The following is a 22267-nucleotide window of genomic DNA, read 5'->3' on the forward strand; positions in this document are numbered from 1 at the left end:
TTGTTTATCAGTATATACCAATATGTATTACATTTAAACATACAAACACATAAGAGGAGGTGAAAACCATAGCCTTTGCATTCTCTATAATCCCTATAGAGAGATCCATCAGAAATGGAGAAAAGTAATAAACCATATTTAAGAATTTTTAAAAATTGTATAGGGCTTTATATTTGAAAGGGTACTTTCATAACATTAATACTTAATCCATATAAGAATCACAGAAAATAGCTAGAACAAGTATTATGCTCATTTTTCTTTTTTTTTTTTTTTTTCTTTATTTTAGGAGAGAGAGCACATGCACAATGAGGGGGGGAGACAGAGGTAGAAAGAGACTCTTAGGCAGACTCCCTGCTGAGCACAAAGCCCAACATGGGGCTAAATCCCATGACCCTTAAATCATGACCTGAGCCGAAATCAAGAGTTGAACACTTACCTGACTGAGCCACCCAGGCACTCTTCTCCATCTTCTAAGTATAATAAAATTGTGGTTATTTGTGCAAGGTCTTGAAAAGTAGCATCATTGACTCTACTCCCAACCCCCACCATTCTGTCCATTCTATATAAGGCTGCCGTTTTTAAATCAAAGATGGGACTATGTCACTCCCCTGCTTAAAATCTTACAGTGGGGACACCTGGGTGGTATAGTCAGGTAAGCCTCGACTCTTGGTTTTGGTTCAGATGGTGATCTCAGGGTCCTGATATCAAGCCCCACATCAGACTCCATACTCAGCACTGAGTCTGCTTAAGACTTTCTTACTCTCAAAAAAAAAAAAAAAAAAAACTTTCTTACTCTCTCCCTCAGCCCCTGCTCACCCCTACCCCCACCCCAGCCTCGCTCCCACATGCATGCTCCTTTCTCTAAAATAAATTTTTAGGGCAGCCCGGGTGGCTCAGCGGTTTGGCGCCTGCCTTTGGCCCAGGGCATGATCCTGGAGACCGGGGATCAAGTCCCACGTCGGGCTCCCTGCATGGAGCCTGCTTCTCCCTCTGCCTGTGTCTCTGCCTCTCTCTGTCTCTCATGAATAAATAAATAAAATCTTTTAAATAAATAAAATGTTTAAATCTTAAAAAAATTTAAAAACCTTCCAATGGTTTCCCATTCTATATAGGATGAAATTCTACCAACAGCCACACACTCTTGATCTCTCCACACTCACTACACTCTAGTGACAGTAGCCTTCCTAAACTTAAAAAGGGTTAGTTCACATAGCTTGTTGCTAGCCCAGAGCCTCTGCTCTTGAATATTCTGCACCTGGATCTTCACAAGGCTAGCTCTTTCTTGCTATTGAAGTCTCAATTCAAACATCACCTCCTCAGTAAAGAAGTAGCAACCATCTAAATTAATTTACCTCCCCAGTCATATTTTATCATATCATCCTGTTTTATTTTATTTGTGGCATTTATTATCTCAAATTATCTTTCTCATTGTTTCTTGTATACTGTCTGTCCTCACTAAAATGTAGGTCCCATGAGAGCAGGGGTTTTGTGTGTCCTATTCACATCTGTATTCCCAGTCTGGGGGCCTGACATATGATAAGCTCTTAATAAGCATTTATTGAATAAAGTAGCTGAACCAAAACCAGACTAAAACCATGGGTCTTTTGAGTCCTAATCCAGTGTTCCTCCAACCATTCCATTTATCCTACCTTTCATGAAAGCACTTACACCTTTGGAGCTACAATAAGAATTGATGTTCAGAATAATGACATTAACATGTGCTCTAGGATTCTCTATTATCAAAGAAAATTTTCATTCAGTTTAATAAACTAAACTAATTAAAGCAGGGATGTCATGGTATATTATTATATTAATACATTTAGAAAGATTTCTAACTAAAAAGACTTTCTGCTTTTTCTTTAGTTAACCAGAAAATTAAATTAACCCAGAGCTCTTCATTCCCCAAAAGTCCTTGTTAATTAGGATTGTTCTATAAATCTCTATTATTAGTAGAATTTGTCATCTGTTTCATTACCCTGTTTATTAGGGCAGGCTGAGCAGGGTGTCTTTGCTCATATCCTGGTATGTATATCCTAATGAAAAGAAAAGCATTTCCTGGATTCTCACTTTTTTCTTATTCTTTGACACAGGCATATTTCATGCTCTTGGTATAACAATTTAGTTTTCGTATGTCAGTTCCCTATAAAAAGTAGGAATGAAATTATTGACTTTGGCTTTTAAATAAAGCCAAATAATTAAATTTAGGGTCTACTTAAAATAAAAGCATTAGTGCTTTGCAACATTGTGTATAATAGCAGAAGACTGAAAACAACCTAAAAGTCCATCAATAAAAGACTGCTTTAATTTATTTAAGTATATCCATACAGTGGACTATTATGCAGCAATAAAAATGCAGACATTCTCTGCTTACCAACAAAGAACGATTTCCAAGTGAAAAAAACATGGTCCAGAGCCACCCACAAAGATGGGTACTTTTTTGTTTAAGAATAAGAAGGGAGGGCAGCCCGGGTGGCTCAGCGGTTTGATGCCACCTTCAGCCCAGGGTGTGATCCTGGAGACCCGGGATCAGGTTCTGCATCAGGCTTCCTGCATGGAGCCTGTTTCTCCCTCTGCCTGTGTCTCTGCCTCTCTCTCTCTCTCTCTCTCTCTCTGTCTCTCATGAGTAAATAAATAAAATCTTAAAAAAAAAAAAAAGAGAGGAGGGGTGGGCACCTAGGTGGCTCAGTGGTTGAGCATCTGCCTTTGGCTCAGGTTGTGATCCCAGGGTCCTGGGATTGAGTCCCACATCAGGCTCCCTTTGGGGAACTTCTTCGTCTGCCTGTCTCGGCCTCTCTCTGTGTCTCTCATGAATAAATAAATAAAATCTTTTAAAAAGAATAAGAAAGAAGAGGTGCGTGGGTGGCTCATTAAGCCTCCAACTCTTGGTTTCAGCTCAGGTCATGATCTTGCAGTTGTGGAATTGAGCCCCGCATCCAGGTCTGCTCTCAGCATGGAGCCTGCTTCAGATTCTCTCTCCTTCCCCTTCTCTCTCTTTCTCTCTGTCTCTCTAATCAATAAAATCTTTTATAAAAACGAAAAAAATAAGAATGTGTTTGCTTGAATGTGCATAGAGAAATTCTGGAAGGATTTACAGAAAAACAATAGCAGTGATAACCACATTGGAAAGCAGTAGGATTAGAAACTGGATGAATAGGAGATAAGAGGTGAGAAAGTTTTTTTTATAGGATATCTTTTAATAAATTTGTATTTTTTAACTCTGTGTATGCACTACCTATTTAAAAGGTTAAATTAAAAACAAACATAATGGGCAGCCCGAGTGGCTCAGCAGTTTAGCGCCGCCTTTAGCCCAGGGCCTGATCCTGGAGACCTGGGATCTAGTACCACTTTGGGCTCCCTGCATGGAGCCTGCTTCTCCCTCCACCTGTGTCTCTGCCTCTCTCTCTCTGTATCTCTCATGAATAAATTTTAAAAATCTTAAAAAAAAAAAAAGTAACTAAAAAGCACTGTGTAATTCTGGACTGAATCTTGTAGTGGATGGGAAAAAAACTGTAAAATACAGGACAATTAACAAATTGAAATATGGAATATAGATTATATAAAATAACAATATTAAGCTTTTAAATTTATCAACTGTATTGTGGTTACTTAAAAGAATATCCTTATTCTTGGAGATGCACACTGAATTATTAAGAAGTAAAGGCATGATATAAGCAATTCATGCTCAAAAGCTTAAAACAATAAATAATAATATGTACATATATATGAAAAGATTAAGTAAACATTGTGGCAAAATATTAAAAACTGGTAAATCTGGGCAGCCCGGGTGGCTCAGCGGTTTAAGTAACACCTTCAGCCCAGGGCCTGATACTGGAGACCCAGGATCAAGTCCCACATCGGGCTCCCTGCATGGAGCCTGCTTCTCCCTCTGCCTGTGTCTCTGCCTCTCTCTCTCTCTCTCTCTCTCTAATAAATAAATAAATAAAAATCTTTTTTAAAAACCTGGTAAATCTGGATAAACATTTTATGGGAGTTCTCTGTATTTTTCATCAAATTTTCCTATTAGTTTAAAATTATGTTCAAATAAAAGGTTAATAAAAAAAAAACAAGCAAACAGGGCAGCCCCCATGGTGCACGCAGTGGCTTGGCGCCGCCTGCAGCCTGGGGTGTGACCCTGGAGACCCGGGATTGAGTCCCTCGTCAGGCTCCCTGCATGGAGCCTGCTTCTCCCTCTGTGTGTCTGCCTCTCTCTCTCTCTGTGTGTGTCTATGAATAAATAAATAAAATCTTTTTTAAAAAAAGCAAACAAAAACATTAATACTGTGGATATTACATCATTATAAAGAATGGCCATGGTAGAGGAGCCACTTTTAAGAATTTCAAGAGTTCTGATTTTTACCTAGTCATATTTTTCACTTTGTGGTGAAGATTTTGCCATCACTTTTCAATCTTTCCCATGCCTGGTGATGTTCATTCAGAGGCAGTGGCAGAGGTTGAAACAGCTGCTTGCAATTGAAAACACCTGTCTACCTTGAGATTGTAAACACCTCATCCTGCTATCTTCCAACAGTTATATCTTTCCTACAATTTAAAGGTGACATAAAAAAGTGACCAAAAGAAGGGACAAAACATGGCATTTTAAAATATCTTGAACAAAATTTTCTAAGGATGTTAATTATCATGAGGTTATATATATACAATGCTAAAATACATAGTTAATTTAGTAGCAGTAGGGCTACAGAAGCATTTGATCTAGTAGTTTGGCATTGAGCGACTGAATTTTATCATTTTTTCAGGTAAATATTGCATGAACTTACTATTTCTACTAATTGACTTAGCATTATATACATGTGAGGATGTTTTGATTCTAGACAGATAGCTAATAAATGATACCAAAGAAATCTGTTATCAACTGAATATCCTTTTTTGTTTCCTGTCTGCTTAAGGAAGTTCATGATCCTGTAGTTTTATAGAAATCTGGAAAATAGGAATAATAATTATTACCAGTCCTTTTCCTTCTCACTTTACAAAATGTTTGGAAAGTTTTGAGAAACAGTGGCTCTGACTTACCTTGTTTTTTTTTTAAGATACAAAAAATCATTTCAGGTTCTTGGCTGGCTTAGTATAGCATGCAGCTCTTGATCTTGGGGTTGTGAGTTCAGGCCCCACGCTGGGTATAGAGATTACTTAATAATAAAATATTTTGACAACAAAAAAGATCATAAGCTATTTTAAAAGTCACTAATTCTTTTTATTAGTAATTCCATGTATAATTAGCAATATTCTTCCACATATCATACATTTACTACTTTTTATGTTTATTTTTTTTAAGATTTTATTTATTTATTCATGAGAGACACAGAGAGAGAGAGGCAGAGACACAGGCAGAGGGAGAAGCAGGCTCCATGCAGGGAGCCTGATATGGGACTCGATCCCAGGTCTCCAGGATCATGCCCTGGGCCGAAGGCGGCGCTAAACCGCTGAGCCACCCGGGCTACCCACACTTACTACTTTTTAAAAGCTTTTTTTTTTTTTTAATTTATGATAGTCACACACAGAGAGAGAGGGGCAGAGACATAGGCAGAGGGAGAAGCAGGCTTCATGCACCAGGAGCCCGACATGGGGTTCGATCCTGGGTCTCCAGGATCGCGCCCTGGGCCAAAGGCAGGCACTAAACCGCTGCGCCACCCAGGGATCCCCTAAAAGCTTTTTATCTGACTATAGTTGACACTCAATGTTACATCGGTTTCAAGTTTACAACAGAGTAATTCCATAGCCCTATACATTATGCTATGCTTGCCACAAATGTAGCTACAATCTGTCATCATAAACACTATTCCAGTACCATGGACTATATTTACAGTAGCCAAGATGTGAAAACAACCCAAGTGTCCATGGATAGATGAATGGATACAGAAGATGTGGGATATATATATATATTTTTTTTATTCATGAGAGACACAGAGAGAGGGGGGAATACTATGAAGCCATAAAAAGAATGAGGTCTTGTCATCTGCAACAACATAGGTAGATCTAGAAGGTTTTGTGCTATGTGAAATAAGTCCTACCAAGAAAGAGAAATATCATATGGTTTCACTTATATGTCGAATCTAAAAAATGAAACAAATGTATCAAAAAGCAGAATCAGACTTAAAAATATAGAGAACAAACTGATGGTTGCCAGAGGAGAGGGAGATAGAGGGATGAACAAAATGGGTGAAACAGAGTGGGACATACAGGCTTCCACTTATGGAGTGAATAAGTCATGGGAATAAAAGGCTCTAATGTATCTTACGCTCTTATTTAGAAGCACTTGATCAGAGCTAACAGTGTCATTTTTCTAGAACTAAGACAAAGCTATTATTGCTACTTCAGGCCCATTTTACACCTAAGTGAGTCATGAAAGTGTCCTGGCCTCATTGGCTGAATAATGTTCATGCCTATAAGTGTATCTTAAGATTTAGTGAGGTATTTCATATGTTCATACAACAGATGGTCTAGAAGGCTATGGAAAAGGTCATGCTGGTAAATGCTGTCTAGTTAGTTGTGTGAGGTTTTTTTTTTTTTTTTTGATGTATTTATTTGTTTATTTGAGAGAGAGAGAGTGCGTGGGGAGAGAGGCAGAGGGAAAGAATCTCAAGCAGATTCTATGCTGAGTGCAGAGCTCGAGGATGTGGGGCTGGATCTCACAACCATGAGATCATGACCTGAGCCAAAATCAAGAGTGAGACACTTAACCAACTGAGCCACATAGGTGCTTGATGTGTTGGGGATTTTTATTTATTTATTTTTAAAGTATTTTTATTTATTTATTCATAAGAGACAGAGAGAGAGAGAGAGGCAGAGACATAGGCAGAGGGAGAAGCAGGCTCCACGCAGGGAGTATGTGGGACTCGATCCCGGGACTCCAGGATCACACCCTGGGCCGAAGGCAGGCGCTAAACCACTAAGCCACCAGGTGTCCCGTGTTGGGTTTGTGTGTGTGTGTGTGTGTGTGTGTGTGTGTGTGTGTGTGTGTGTTGGGGGTTTTTTAATAGCTCTGTAAACTAACAGATCATTTCATTTCAAAAAAATATCAGAATGTCTCAACAATATAATTGAACCTAAATATTATTGAATGTTGTTAAATCCTTCTTCAGTAATTCAGAACACATTTCAGGATCTTGCAAATTTTCAGGGTATTTTGAAAGGAGCTTTCATAGCATAAGAGCTAGATACAGAAGGTAATAGAGACTAGACTATATCCATTCCAATTCATGACAGCTCTTTTACAGTCTTAGTATTCTTATATATTTATTTGCATCAATAAGCAGAAAAGGTGAAAAATAATTCTTTATGTTACAAGAAATTGAACTTCTATGTCATCTAAGGATAAAACATATCAAAGATATACACATATATCCAGAAAACCATTCATTTAGAATTTTTAGTAGTTAAAAAAAAAATTTTTTTTTAGTAGTTTAGACCAAGAAGTCCTGATTCTTAAGAGCAAAGTTCCAGGTAATCTCATCCATTTTGAATTAGGTTCTATTCATAAATAAAGATTTATCCAACCAAAAATCCATGACTTTTTCAAAGAATTCAAGGAATTATATCTAATTATGGCTTACTTATCATTTATATGTAATTATTTTTCAAATCTACAATCCAATAATTAATTCTTCTATTAACACATTACCTGAAGTGTTTTGTAGACCTCTTTTATTATTACATAATGTAACCCTATTATAAATGGTAATGGCATCATTAATTTAGCTCATTTTACTAATTTAGTGGCTGTTTGGTCCTACTTTATATTATGACTTATACTTGGAAGTAATAAAATCAGATTTCTTTATAAATATTTATGGTATAGTCCTTTTTCCTAAATCAGATGGTAGCCCTTTCCGAATTATTTCTTTTTTTTTATATATAAATAGAGAGAGAGAGAGGCAGAGACACAGGCAGAGGGAGAAGCAGGCTCCATGCAGGGAGCCCGACGTGGGACTCGATCCCGGGTCTCCAGGATCACACCCTGGGCTGAAGGCAGGCGCTAAACCACTGCGCCACCCAGGGATCCCCCCGAATTATTTCTAGTAAAGTCTGTGTAGCAGTATATACTGCATACTCCTTAGAAAATTTAATCCTAGATATTTATGCCTTAACTTTCAATTAATCAGAATCTTGCTAACTACCATATAGGTCCTGGTGTTACAAAATGTGGAAAGCTAGTTACTTAAAGGGTTTTAATAGATGCTTCTCAGCATCTGCAGTCATATGGTCAAAAGGGATCACTAAATGAAGAATCCTCTTCTTGAATATCAATCTTTCCAGTAGGATTTTATTTTCATTATCATATCTGTATTTATCTCTTCTTGAAAGTATCCATTAGGGATGCTGGGTACCTCAGCAGTTGAGCATCTGCCTTCGGCCCAGGGCGTGATCCTGGAGTCCCAGGATCGAGTCCCACATTGGGCTCCCTGCATGGAGCCTGCTTCTCCCTCTGCCTATGTCTCTGCCTCTCTCTCTCTCTCTCTGTGCCTCTCATGAATAAATAAATAAAATATTTTTTTAAAAAAGAAAGTATCCATTAGTACCAGGTAACAGACCGCAGACAGAAATGCTTTTTGAGATTCTTATATTCTTTATTGAGACCCTGAGGTGCTCAATATCTCCTTTTCCCTCTCTCTTGATCTTAGAGGAGATTGAAGTTCACAAGTCTTTGGCCACATCTCTCCCCATAAGTGATGCAAATTTGTGATTTCAGAAATTCTGGCCACCAATAAAAACTACTGTCCAATCTTTTCAGATGTCCTCTGGGCCAAATTTCATCACAAATAACTCCATTCCACTGTCATGTGCCAAGTTTAAAGTTCTGTATTAGGTTACTTTATAGTCAAAACAATCAAGCCCTAGTCCAGACTACTATAAGACAAGAACCCATTGCACTGTCCCTTTTGTTCTACCTAGCTTTTCCTTTTGCTAGTTGACAGTTTAAAGGAAATAGCGACTCCTTGTAAAAAGTAACCAGATTCAGTTATTTGTATAAGCCAACTAAAATCAGCAATTCTTAACATTGGCATGAAGAATTATAACAGAATAGTAGTTATATTTTTATTATGCCATTGTGATTTTCTGTAGAGAAACACCCAAGACTCGTTATTTATATATTTTAAATTTACAGCTCTTTAACTCTATCCAAGATTTCACTGCCAAGAATGCAGTCAAGTTTGAAGCTTTATTAGAGATCCAGGATCCAGTCCTTACAAATATTTTCTTTCATCGTAGTTTCTGTTCAAGTATTTGTACTGTCCAAAAAGGTACTGCTGTGCTTTATAGTCATTCCCAAAATATGTGATCGACGTAGGTATAACTCTAACAAAACACATACAGTATGTGTATGCTGAAAATTACCCATAAAAAGCGTTGTTTACAGATGAATTTGTACCTTGGTTCCCAAGTACTCGTGTACAGAATATAGAACTCATGTTGCCTCTCTCTCTGAATGATGAATGATGAAAGAGTTTCAAACTTTACTAGGTGAGTTTGTGTATTGGGTGTTACAAAGAAAAGTCAGTCTGCCTTTCTTTGGCTCTACTTGCAGAAAGTGAAGTCACCGCTTTTGCTGTCTTGGATCAAGACCAGAAAGAAATTGTTGATACCAACGGAGCAGGAGATGCATTTGTTGGAGGTACAGATTCATTTATTTCATACTTATAAGTTAAACATTTCCTTTAACCCTTGCCTTTACCACATAGCCAAGGTTTATGAATTTAATAGTTTCTTCTTTTAAATAATTAACTCCTAATGTTCTTTCCATATGCTACTGTCGCTTTGAGTATTATGAGGGTATTTTACTATAGGAAGAATACTTATTTTTGACTTAAATATAATTTGCTGTTGTGCTGTACCCCAGTCATCTTCACAAGATTGTGTCTGTGAGAATATTACATAAACAAACTGTATCAAGTACAATATGTAGTATATTCTTAGCCTTTCGGGCTTAAATGTTAACACATTGCTTTTCTTTAAAACAAATTTTGGTAAATATTAACTAAGAATGATGTCTTTGGATTATATCATTTGGTTAAAACATCTAACGCAATAGTTAAATGTTTATAAATATACTAGGAAGAGTTAAATTTTTGTCTCATCAAGGCTTAGTAAGAACTGGCGCAATTTATAAGGACTGTCATTTTTGGAATGAGTACTCAAAAATAAGATGAAGACAATAGGAGATTCTTAGCTTGATGAATTGGATTGATCTAAAATCTGGTTCAAAGGTTTTTGTTTTTTTTTCCAAAGGTTCTTTTGATGTCTAAACCCCTTCTAGTTAAGTGTAGGTAAGCTAGACTCTCTAGAAAGCTTTAGATTCCTGAGTGGTAATCCAGAAGAGTCCCTCTCAATCTCTCTTTATTTCTTATAACATCAAGCTGAACAAGGAAAAAAGGCAAATAGAGTTGATCATTGTCCTCCTTTCCTTAAAAGATAATTTGAATCATGGGAAACTTTTTTTTTTTTCAAAAAAAATTTTTTAAAGAATTTATTTATTTATTCATGAGAAACACAGAGAGAGAGAGAGGCAGAGACACAGGCAGAGGGAGAAGCAGCCTCCATGCAGGGAGCCCGAAGTGGGACTCAATCCTGGGACTCCAGGATCAGGCCTTGGGCTGAAGGCAATGCTAAACCGCTGAGCCACCCAGACTGCCCTCAAATTTTTTTCTTAAGATTTTATTTCTTTATTCATGAGAGACACACAGAGAGAGGCAGAGACATAGGCAGAAGGAGAAGCAGGCTTCATGCAGGAAGACCCATGTGGGACGCAATCCCAGGACTCCGGGATCACGCCCTGAGCCAAAGGCAGATGCTTAACCGCTAAGCCACCCAGGCGTCCCATGGGAAACTTATATTATGTGATGGTCTTAACATTGTATTGTTTCAAATATAGATGTTCTTTTGTTTTAATGATCTTTTTCACCAACATGCCAACTCTTCAATGAGCTGTTAACCAGTATACTTATAGCATGCCCCATGCCCTATTCTTTAGAAAGAGTACATACTGCAGATAACATTCTACTTTACTGTCATGTTTGTATCTTTTGTCTTTGCTTAGGGGCTTCATCATTGATTAGAGTGTTTTCTAGCTATTTTTTCCTATGCCATATTTCTTCAGAGTTATAAATCCACGTAGGCTAAAAATATCTTATCCAGAATCAGGCTAAATTCTGTAATACATTAAAGAAACACTATGGATTTCTTGCGTAAAATTAGTTAAACCAGGGACACCTGGGTGGCTCAGTGGTTTAGCACCTGCCTTTGGCCCAAGGCATGATCCTGGGGTCCTGGGGTCAAGTCCCACCCACATCGGGCTCCCTGCATGGAGCCTGCTTCTCTCTCTGTCTGTGTCTCTGCCTCTCTCTCTGTGTCTCTCATGAATAAATAAAATCTTTTTTTAAAAAAATTAGTTAAACCAGAAATCTTAGTACATAGCTTTTAAACCTACGCCTTGTGTGTGCATTATTTAAGTACTTTAAATATTTAAAATAGTAAGTATTCTTTTTTTTTTTTTTTTTTTTTTTTTTTTTTTTTTTAGTATTTCGTAGGGCATATCATGAGGCCATCATAAATAAGATGGTGACCTAATTAGTCAGTACCTTGGGTCCTGGGCCACCTAGCCCTGCAAAAACAGGCTCCTTTATGAATGCCTAACTACCTATAATGTTCCCAGACTAGGTAAGAATATATGGACTTTCTGAGGGAGAGAGAAGTCATTCCTAGGGTACTAAAGTAGGAACAGCTAGCTACCCATTTGTACTATGGTAAGAATAATAAATGAACTACCTCATGAAAACACTTGGGCTGTCTGTTAGAGAATTTTCAGTCTCTTTTTTTTTTTTATGATAGTCACACAGAGAGAGAGAGAGAGGGGCAGAGAGAGAAGCAGGCTCCATGCACCGGGAGCCCGACGTGGGATTCGATCCCGGGTCTCCAGGATCGCGCCCTGGGCCAAAGGCAGGCGCCAAACCGCTGCGCCACCCAGGGATCCCTCAGCCTCTTTTTTATCTCACTCTACCTACCTACATATTTACTGTTAGGGTACAGTGAAGTAAGTAGTAAGGGAAGAGTGTGGAACAGGGATCCACAACATTTTTTTTGTAAAGGGCCAGATAGTGAATATTTTAGGTTTGCGAGTCATATACAAGCTGTATTGCATATTATTCTTGTTTTGTTTGTTTGTATGCTTGCTTGTTTGCTTTTGGTTTTGGTTTTTTATAACACTCTAAAAATGTAAAAACCTTTTGTAGCTCTCAGTTATACAAAAACAGGCCACAGGATGGATTTGGCCCTCAGGCTCTAATTTGTCAACCCCTGTGTAATATGTTGGCAGCTTCCTCACTTTATTCACTTTCATCATACCCTGGATCCAAATACTGGGTTTCACTACGTACTGTTGAAATCACTATAAAGTGGAAGGCAGGCTGACAGTAGGCAGGACTTTACTGGTAGCCATTTTTCTCACTTTAACCCTACTCTGATCAGTTTCCAGGATAATTAGATCCTGAAAGACTGAGTCATGTAATGACATGAACACTCTAATGTCATTTTAGCACTGAAATACTTATTTTGGCATGTTTAGCACATTCATGTAAGTCATGCTCTACAGTATAGTAATAGATAACATTTATAAAGTACTTACTGGCTAGTAAGCATCTTAAGCATTTCACATATGTTAACTTATTTAATGCTCATAAACACTCACTGAAGTAGGGGTGTTTTGTTTTGTTTTTAAGGTTTATTTATTTATTTGAGAGAGACAGCAAGCACGTGTGTGCGAGCAGGGGGAGGGGCAAAAGGAGAGGGAGAGAAGCAGACTCTCCTGAGCCCAAGCCCCATGTAGGACTTAATCTCACAACTCTGATATCACAATCTCAGCCAAAATTGAGAGTTGGACTCTTAACCACCTGAGCCACTTGGGCTTATTTATAACCCCATTTTACTGATGAGAAAACTGAAACAAAGGAGTTGGATAACAGTCTCATAGCTAGAGAGTAGCAGAGCCAAGATTTGATCCAGGAAGTCTGGTTCCAGAGTCAGGGCTCTTACTCACTGCACTATATTGCTTCTCTAAACTTTTAGGGAAATCTCATCATTGAGACTGAGAGCGACAGACCAGCCTTACTAACAAAAGCTGGGTTTTGCCAAAGAGAATCTTTCTGTTATCTGAATAGATGATTTCATGTATTGAACAGGAGCTTTTGTTATCTGATAGGATTCTGAGGACTCTAGGGTAAGATTGCTGCAGAAAAGAAAGAAAATGAAAGGGGAAATAATCGAAGGACTATAGTCCCCGGTGAGTTTGAACCAGGAGCTTTTTGCTAAGCAGTAGAATTGATTGCACTACAGAGATACAGAAAGACAGATCATAAACTTGCTGGGTCAGCATGGAATCTAAATACAAGGAGCTATATGAATCAACCATTTAATAGCACCAGGCTAATGCATTCCTCTTACAATAGAGATGGTCTTTTCCGTTGGAAATACTAAAAAATCCATTGGTTAAAAACCCCTACTTCCATCTCTGCACTAGGGAAAGCCTTTCTAGTAGGATTGGAAATACTCCAGCTGTGGAAACATACTTCTCTACCTTGAACATGAATGGAGAGGTGATGGCAACTTTTACATTTACTATGTAGTTTCTTTGTCTTCACTATTTTATTACCTGATTAACATATCTCCTCTCTGATTGACACATTCTATCTTTAGATAGATAATATATTCCTCCTATTACTTTTAAGTTTTGCTGGCTTTAAGAGTATTTCTGTCTTTTGTGACTTTGCATAACTGTATTCCAGTCCCAATTTCAAGTTCTTGGATAAAGCCTCACTTCATCTACCCTGTGCTAATCACATATCTCAGTACCAGAGTGTCATGTGTTCTTATTAGCCACATAAGAGATATATAACTACAGTACATCATAGATTTTCATGTATAATGTTAAAATGAATACCCCAAATGTACATAAATTAAATTCATAGTTCCATCTCAGGGGTTCAGTAACAGTGACAATTCCCTCTAGCCTCTACAAGCATGCCTCCTTGTTCTATTTGGAGATCTTAAGCACTCTGTAACATTTGCCCTTTATTTGTCCGTAGCCAGGCCTGATGGAACTACCCTTTTCACATTTTCCCTCAAAAGCCCAAGTGCTACGATTGTACCCTTGGAAATGGAGACAATTCTATAATCTCTAAGTGTGATTTCCTAATTTCCCAGGTCAGGAGAAAATTTCTTCTTGTTGTCCTGCTGTGCTTTGTCACAGCAGGTCTGCCTTTTCATTTGGAACCCTCTTTGTCACTGCCATAGTAACAAATGGAAACATTGAGAACATTTTGTGACAGGCACTGTCATTGTTCCTGGTGAAATCTCTTCCCCTGTGTCTTCCCAGTAAATGAAACTGAGAAGAAAAATCATAACAAATAACATGAAAGGGACCTAATCAATATGTTCCCAGTGGGCTGTCAATACCAGCCTGTGTTAATCTAATATGATTTAGTTGTATGTTTTATGGCAGCTGTAGGAATATGGACTAGATCTACAAATCATCTTTAGACTAAAAGTAAGTACACCTTTGACAGATTATACCCAAGCACATATATATAGCTCTCAGATAAAAGACTGAAGACTTCACCCAAGGACCAACATTCTTAGGATTAAAAAAGCTTCGTTAAATGTGGTTAAGAGCCATATATAGCTTAGAACAGTTTCTTTTGAATGACAGTAAAGTAACTCTGCTACCTGTAATACTTTTTAAGTTTTTCATGGCAGGTTTAGCAGGGAATATGTATTACCCTAAAAGATAATATCTACAGCATATACATGAACTATTAAAGCCACTTAGCAATCACAACATAATTATCCTATTTCCCCATCTAATAAAAAGAAACATTAATTATACTTTCTAATTCATGTTCAGAAAAGAATTTGGGGGGCACCTGGGTGACTCAGTTAAGCATCTGCCTTCAGCTCAAGTCATGATCTCAGGGTCCTGGGATTGAACCCCCCCCTCCCCACATTGGGCTTCCTGCTCAGCAGGGAATCTTTCTCCCTCTCCCTCTGACCTTCCTCCCTACTTGTACTCTCTGCCTCAAATAAATAGATAAAATCTTTAAAAGAAAAAAAAGAAATTTGGTCAAGGAAAAAAGATTTAAGTTTCTAAAACAAGGATGCTACTTCCTTCTCTTGTACCATATGTCTATACTTATGAGAGTCATGGAGATTGTCTAAATTATCTTTGTATTTTCTGGTCTCACCTTTTTTTTCCCAAACATGTGTGGCTTACTCCCCCATTCTTCTTAATTGCTGCTAAACTGTGCTCTGCAAAGAAGTGGTACAGAATTCTTGTGGGATTTTTTTTTCCTCCACCACCTCTTTTCTTAGCTTCCAACTCAGAAAACTAGAAAATAACTTAAATGTTATTTCTAACACTAATTCACTCAAAAATCAAAACTTTCATAAGACCATTGTATGCAGAGGATTAATTTGATGGTGACCAAAATGAGAGCTGCATACTGCTACTCACCCCACCCCCACCACACCCCTACCCCCAAGGAAACAATAATACCTTTCCCTATCTCTTAACTGTAGTAGGACATCTTTGGTATTTTATTTCTTAAGTAGCAATTTTCCTTAAAATCATCAAATGAGATATGAAATTGACTTCATCATTAGGAATATGAATTCACCACAGCAGCTCAAGTTCATGGGGGTGGAAGGGAGATTCACACCATACACACTCAGAGAATACTTCATACATGCTATTCTACTGTTAACATCCAGACATTTAGAAAAGCTGTTGGGGACCAGGAACAAATTTCAAGAACATTGGCTAAGATTATTTAAGCTTTTGTTGGTTAAAAGAGGTAAATACGCTTCTCAAGTCATGACCAAAAAAAGAGAAATAACTTTAGTTCCCATGGAATACTGGATGATTTTTAAGTTATGAAGTCTGGAACTTCTCACAAACATGAATGTTTCCTCAAAGATCTAATATACTGGATGGCCTCCACTTAGAAACAATTATAAATAGATAAGAGAATTCAAAAGGCTTTGTCTTCAGGAGATTTGGGTAAGACAGAGATTGTCTGAGCCATATAGACTCTCAGACCCTGAAGTTCAAATATGAACCTAAGTTTCCTATATTTGAAGATTACTAAAAAATGTTTATTCCAAGAAAACAATGTTGATATTTATAAGACTGCATTTCGTGGCAGAGGACCAGAGGAAATGTCATAAATAAAGTTAATTTTTTTAGGGGATCCCTGGGTGGCGCCTGCCTTTGGCCCAGGGTGCGATCCTGGAGACCCGGGATCAAATCCCACGTCGGGCTTCCGGTGCATGGAGCCTGCTCCTCCCTCTGCCTGTGTCTCTGCCTCTCTCTCTCTCTCTGTGTGACTATCATAAATAAAAATTTTTTAAAAAAAAGTTAATTTTTTTATACAGAATTGTGACATGGCAAAATACATGTGTATCAGTTTCCTGGGCTAGAATATTTGGGAAATCAAATGGAACTAACTTGAATTAATTAGTGGCCCCAGCTGCTATTACATGGATTTGGTCAATTTTACCTATGCTACATGTCTAATTAATATACCATGTATTAAAATATATATATATATATATACCATGTATTAGTTGTATACATAATCAACTACCCTCAAAACTTAGTGACCTACAACAACAACCATTTACTTAGCTCCACAAATCTGTTGATTGGCAACTGGGTCTAGGTTCAGCTGGACAGTTCTCTAGTCTCAGAGGTACAAGAGACTAAATATGCTCCATATCATAGTGAAAACCTGAATTAAAACTCAAAGTTTGACCCCAGAGTTCTTACCCCTAAAATTATTTTGTTATACTCTGGTCTATTAATATATCATCTTCCTCTCTGGGGAGGAGAAATAATAAAAATGGTTTTCTAAACACTAGTCTATAGACTGATACCTATCTATGACCCAACATTTTATCAGTCAGTACCAAAATGAAAAAAAAAAGATAGGAGCAATATAGTAAGTTTTCATGAAGCTAAAGTATTCAGCTTTAAATCTTGTCTCAATTATGTTTGAATTTGGTACAATATACCTTTTATTGGCTTTGTAATTAATAAAATCAAAATAAAATCAGATTAGTAGTACTGGCTAATCCAGGGACCCAGCAGAAGTCTTAGTCATGGTAAATAAGTCATTAGAAACAATTTGCCAGACTCTTTATATGGAAATTTGTAGGGGTGCCTGGATGGCTCAGTCTGTTAATCATCTGCCTCAGTCAGGTCCCAGGGTCCTGGGATCAAGTCCCACGTCGGGATCCCTGCTCAGCAGGGAATCTGCTTCTCCTTCTCCCTCCTGCTCCTGCTCACTCGTGCTCTCTTTCTCTCTCAAATAAATAAATAAATAAATAAATCTTTTTTAAAAAAGAAAATTTGTGTGAAACATAACCTCTGATGTTATAAAGCTGTTTACAATCAGTAGGTCTGAATAAACAAAAATTAGCTACACTGTTACTAAATTCACAACTCTACTTACTTCAGAATATGAATTCCCAAATCTGTGGTATGAGTACAAGCTCTTTATTTTTCTTTTAATTATCCAGTTAACATTGACATTTTATAGAGATGAGACATGTTTGTTTTATTTCTAGTCCATGAAATAGATGGCAAATTAAAAACCAGTTTCTTTCATCAAATGCTCTTAAAATTTTAGAACCACCCTGCTGTGAGGAATTGTCAGTTGATCAAATAACAGTTTTTACGTTGAGTTAAATAATAACAATATGAGTTATCTTGCTTAATGAATTAGAGCGTAAATAAGCTCACATAAATAAGCTTGCTATCATCTCCTTATTTGAGGAGCTATGACCTTGTCCTGATGAGTCTTTTTGTTTTTAACTATATCGTTTAATATGTTAGTGCTGAAAGGGAATATTTTTAAAATCACATATTTTGGTTTTCAGGTTTTTAAACTGTTTTCAGTCACTAGACTATGTTCAAAGGAGGTCTTATCTGAATCAGAATGAAATGAGATTAAACAAACCCTTATGTGGCCTTATCTACATTTTATTTGGTGGCTCATAAAGTAATTCCCTGGAATAACTCAATGTTGGGTATGAAAACCATTTTCTGTTCAGAAGTCCCCATTTGATGGATGAGGAAAGTGAATCCCAAAAAAAGGGATGCAATACTGGGAGCCAGATCTCCTGACTCATTAATTCATGGTCCAGTAATTACACTTGTTAATAACCCAAATGAAACTGTCCATCGAGCAGTCTGTTATATAGGTCGCTTGGAAATATATAGGTCAAGAGTCAAAATCCCAAGTGGATAGAAGCCTTTGATGTACTTTCTCTTGGCATGTGGGTATCCAAGATGTTTAACTTCAACTTAAAAACAGAAGCAAATCCTAAACTTTTATTTTGAGAACCACATGAAGAGATCACACATTAGGTTGAAAATTCAGATTCTAACCTGATCTTGAACATTGCTGTTTCATGATTTTTAAAGCATTATTTTGAAAGGGGTTGGGGCAGATGGACAACTTATCTATAGGAGTAAAACGCACTTGTTTAGTGGTCCTCTTCAGGGTCTTTCCTGAATTGGGAGCATTTAAAAGTGTTTGGGTTTCTGTGTTTTGTTTTGTTTTGTTTTTAATTCAAATGCAGTATCGCGTGCCATGTTAATAGAATTTGACAGATTTCCATAAAGAGGAAATAAGTTATCCTTATAGTTTAGCACCGGCCACTTTCTTATATATTATACTATGCTGCTCAATTGCTCACTTTCTGTGGGAGGATGTGTGGTGCTGAGCTATTGCAAAGGAGCCTTTGCTCTGAATTGACTTCCTGTCCATGTCAGTCACTGCACCATCTGACACCACTTAGGCTTTGGTTTTCATTATGCAGATATCTACTAAGTCAGACCTTACCCTGGCAGGCGAAGTAACTTTTTAAGTTATTTCAAAATTTAATGTTTGTTGACTTTCTTTTTCCAGAAAATCTGTGTTTTCTAGTGTATGGGTCATAACTTGTTACTTGAGTTCATGACTGGTTGGTAATCAACATGAAGTCAAAGCATAACAAAACAAAATTTTACTAAGTAGACTACATAGAAAATGAAAGAAAAAGAGTTTACATGTAGAGCACTTTTCTGCTGGGGGAAACCATTACTTTGTCACATCTGGGTAGTCTAAGCTAGCCAAATTGAAGTGGGAATTTCCTGCCAGATGTTAGTCCTTTGAGCAACCTGTGAACATCTAAAAGAGGGTATAAGAGTTCTTGTTTGGTAGGACTACAGCCACTGTGGAATCTCTCTCCTAATAGGTAGCAGACATTTTTATGTACTATCACTAGTCAGGAGGTTGTGTGGCCTGTCTAAAGCTAACACTGTTTGGTCTTGCTAAATACATAAATATGGAAGGCCTAATTTGGAAAGTACAACATCAGGTCTCACAGATATCATAGCAAGAGGGAATACTGCATTGCAATGACCTCCCAAATGTAGATGATAAAACTTTTGTTTAATTAATAAAAAGAAGGTAAGACTGAGCCACCCAGGTACTCCAGATAACTTGAATAAGGTCATTTTACAAAGTCACTGAGGACCAAAATAAGCCTCTAAATATGAAGGAAAATAAAGAATCTGAAACAGCAAGGAGAATACCAAATATTTACATCAGCTTCCTGTTCCAGATGCATATGGGAATTAGGAAGCAAAAATTTCATTCAGAAGAGTTGTGCACAAAAAAGTAGAAATGCTTTTATCCAATTGAAACAAGAAACATTTTTAAGGGGTTGGGAGACTTTCCACATGATCTCACTGTTTTTGTCATCCTCTGTAAAGGAAAATATTGACATTTACCAGACTGTTTGCTCCAGCTTTCTGATCTCCTGCAGTTTATTTTTATAACAACCTTATCGATGGGCCTCTTACCCAGCTCTCTAGGTTTAACTGAGTTGAGTCGATTTGTTACCACAGCTTCAAGTAGCTGTTACAGAACAAGCAAGACATCCTAATAAAGCTGTAAATGTGTTTACTCAAACAGAGTATTGATTTAACTTGGAGAGGGAGAAACCGGTGCTTAGCACAGTGTCAGGGTGGATGAATTTCACTGCAGCTTTTCATTGTCATCTGTCATGGTTGTGAAACACTAAGTAAAGCCATCAGAGGATAATTAGAAGTACCAGAAATTTAGCCCCTAAAATCAGTTAACCGCTTGGGAGTTTTGTGGCTTAATTAGCTTTTATTAAAAATTTCCTCTAGTAATAATAGTCAAGCACTTTTAATGGTGCTTTCAGGTAGAGCAAGATTTCAAAGTTGTGACTTGTTAAATATGTGAATTTAATGGGTAAAGGTTTTCCAGACTTTTTCTCACTCTAGTAATTAGGCTAACAGCAGAACACAATGTAAAGGGACGTGATCTATACTCATACCAGCAGGAGAAATAGATGATTTTTCTGAAAAATCAACTTTAAAGAAGTAGTAAAATATTTAAAACACTTGTTGTTATAGAAAAAATATCCTGTTAACATCTTTATTAAACTTAAATGTTTCTGTAGCACAACATGACCTAGACACATAAAACTGTCAATGCCACCCTTGTTTCTAAATACCGTTCTTCATTAAAGAAGAATCTAAAATATTCTAGCTTGCTATGAATTAGTCATCATCTTAAAGATAAAAGTTGATGCACATCTGTGTAAAGGGAAAGGTCAGACTGAGGGGTTGCTTACCTTCTATAGAAACCGAATTAGCTATTGAATATGATGAACGGTATTCATATAAACACTCTGCCAACCCTCTTGCAAATGGCTAGAAAAATGTCATGGTTGAAAAAAATCACTCAGCTAGGATGATGAACACAAAACTGAAAACTTATTTAAAATAAGTTTGGCCATTAGATTTAAAATTAGTCTTCCTCTCATATCTGTAATCCTTTATTCATTGCAGTGTAGTAAACTTCTCATGCCTTTTGGTACTACTGCCCCAGCCTGCCTAAATGACTAATAAAATGATGATAATCTGAAGGATGACCTCTTCTAAAGCCTAGAAGCAACAGACTGTCAAAAAGGACAGTGAAAGATGTTGGGGGGGTGCAATTCTTTGCCTCTGAAATGCTATGTAGTTATAAGCCAGATTCTACCCTGAGTTAATTAAGTCTTTAAGCCACAAAACAGTAGATTATAAAGTTTTTGTTGTTGTTGTTGTTACATAAGAGAGTACCATAAGAGCTCTTTCAGAAGACAGAGGAGGAAATTGGATTTTCACAGTTGTATTTATGTGTTTATAATTTAAGTAAGCCCAACATGAAGCTTGAACTCAAGAGTTGCATGCTCTACCAACTGAGCCAGCCAGGCGCTCCTTCACAGTTGTATTTAGATCTTTATTCTATATTAAAGTATTCAAAAGCAGAGGAAAAAGAAAGGATATAGACTTATGATTGTAACATATCATCCTATTTTTTACATGTACACTTCAAAATCCCCACAATACAGCCATATATTTTGTTCTATTCAATCTTCTTTAAGAATGACAAGTATGTGAGGGAGCTTGTTTGGCATGGAAGGGAGGGCAAGAGATAGTTAGGCAGCCATACTTTGGAATTAAGGCACTGTTTCATCTAACTCCTTTGAACAAAAAGATCAGAAACCCATTTCATTTAGCTCAGGATAAGGATTTTTTTTTTTTTTTTTTTTAAGGAAGACTGTATAAAATAATGATTAAGACAGTGTTTCACAAGATACAGATTTGAGTCCTGGTACTGCTATTAACTAGTTGTAGGCTATGGACAAGTTACTTAACATTTCCTAAGCCTTAGTTTTCTCATCTATAAAAATGAGAATAATGAGTACCTGGCCTCATTTAGGGTATCATGAAAGTTAAATAGTGCTTGTAAAGAACAGTGCTTGACACATCATAAGGCCTCATTAAGTGTTATCTGTTATAAAAGGAATTTCAAACAAGAGCCAGAACTGGACAGGTTTTCACTGAGAGTGGAGCTAGATGGTAATTCTAGATTCAAATCAATTCTAGAGACCTGAACAGCAGATATTCGTGGATCTTCACTCCACTGCTTACACAGTAATGTTACTCAGCTGCCGTTGCATTTGTGCTTCCTCCTACCTCACAATCAGCTTTCTGGTCTTTCTTTGCTTTCTGTTCTGACTCCTGAAAGAAAACACTAGGTTAGCTCAATTTTTGTGCCATTCATAAGTAGGACACTGGCAGAATCAAGAGTTGTTTGCTCTTGGGTCAGATGCCCTCCACTTGGTTCAATTAGTAGTAGGG

The 22267-nt window shown here is 37.2% G+C and overlaps 1 protein-coding gene across 13 annotated transcripts in view; it reads left to right on the forward strand.

Annotated features, from left to right (window-relative positions):
* Window positions 1–22267, forward strand: part of ADK (adenosine kinase) — a 506333-nt gene that overhangs the window by 459541 nt on the left and 24525 nt on the right. For all 13 annotated transcript variants that reach the window (XM_025434871.3, XM_025434878.3, XM_049108811.1 and 10 more), the window contains one exon: window positions 9542–9628. In XM_025434871.3, coding sequence (XP_025290656.1) covers window positions 9542–9628 — 87 coding nt within the window. The remainder of the gene's footprint in view (window positions 1–9541; window positions 9629–22267) is intronic.

This window comes from Canis lupus, chromosome 4, assembly GCF_003254725.2.
Source record: "Canis lupus dingo isolate Sandy chromosome 4, ASM325472v2, whole genome shotgun sequence".
NCBI classification, from domain to species: domain Eukaryota; kingdom Metazoa; phylum Chordata; class Mammalia; order Carnivora; family Canidae; genus Canis; species Canis lupus.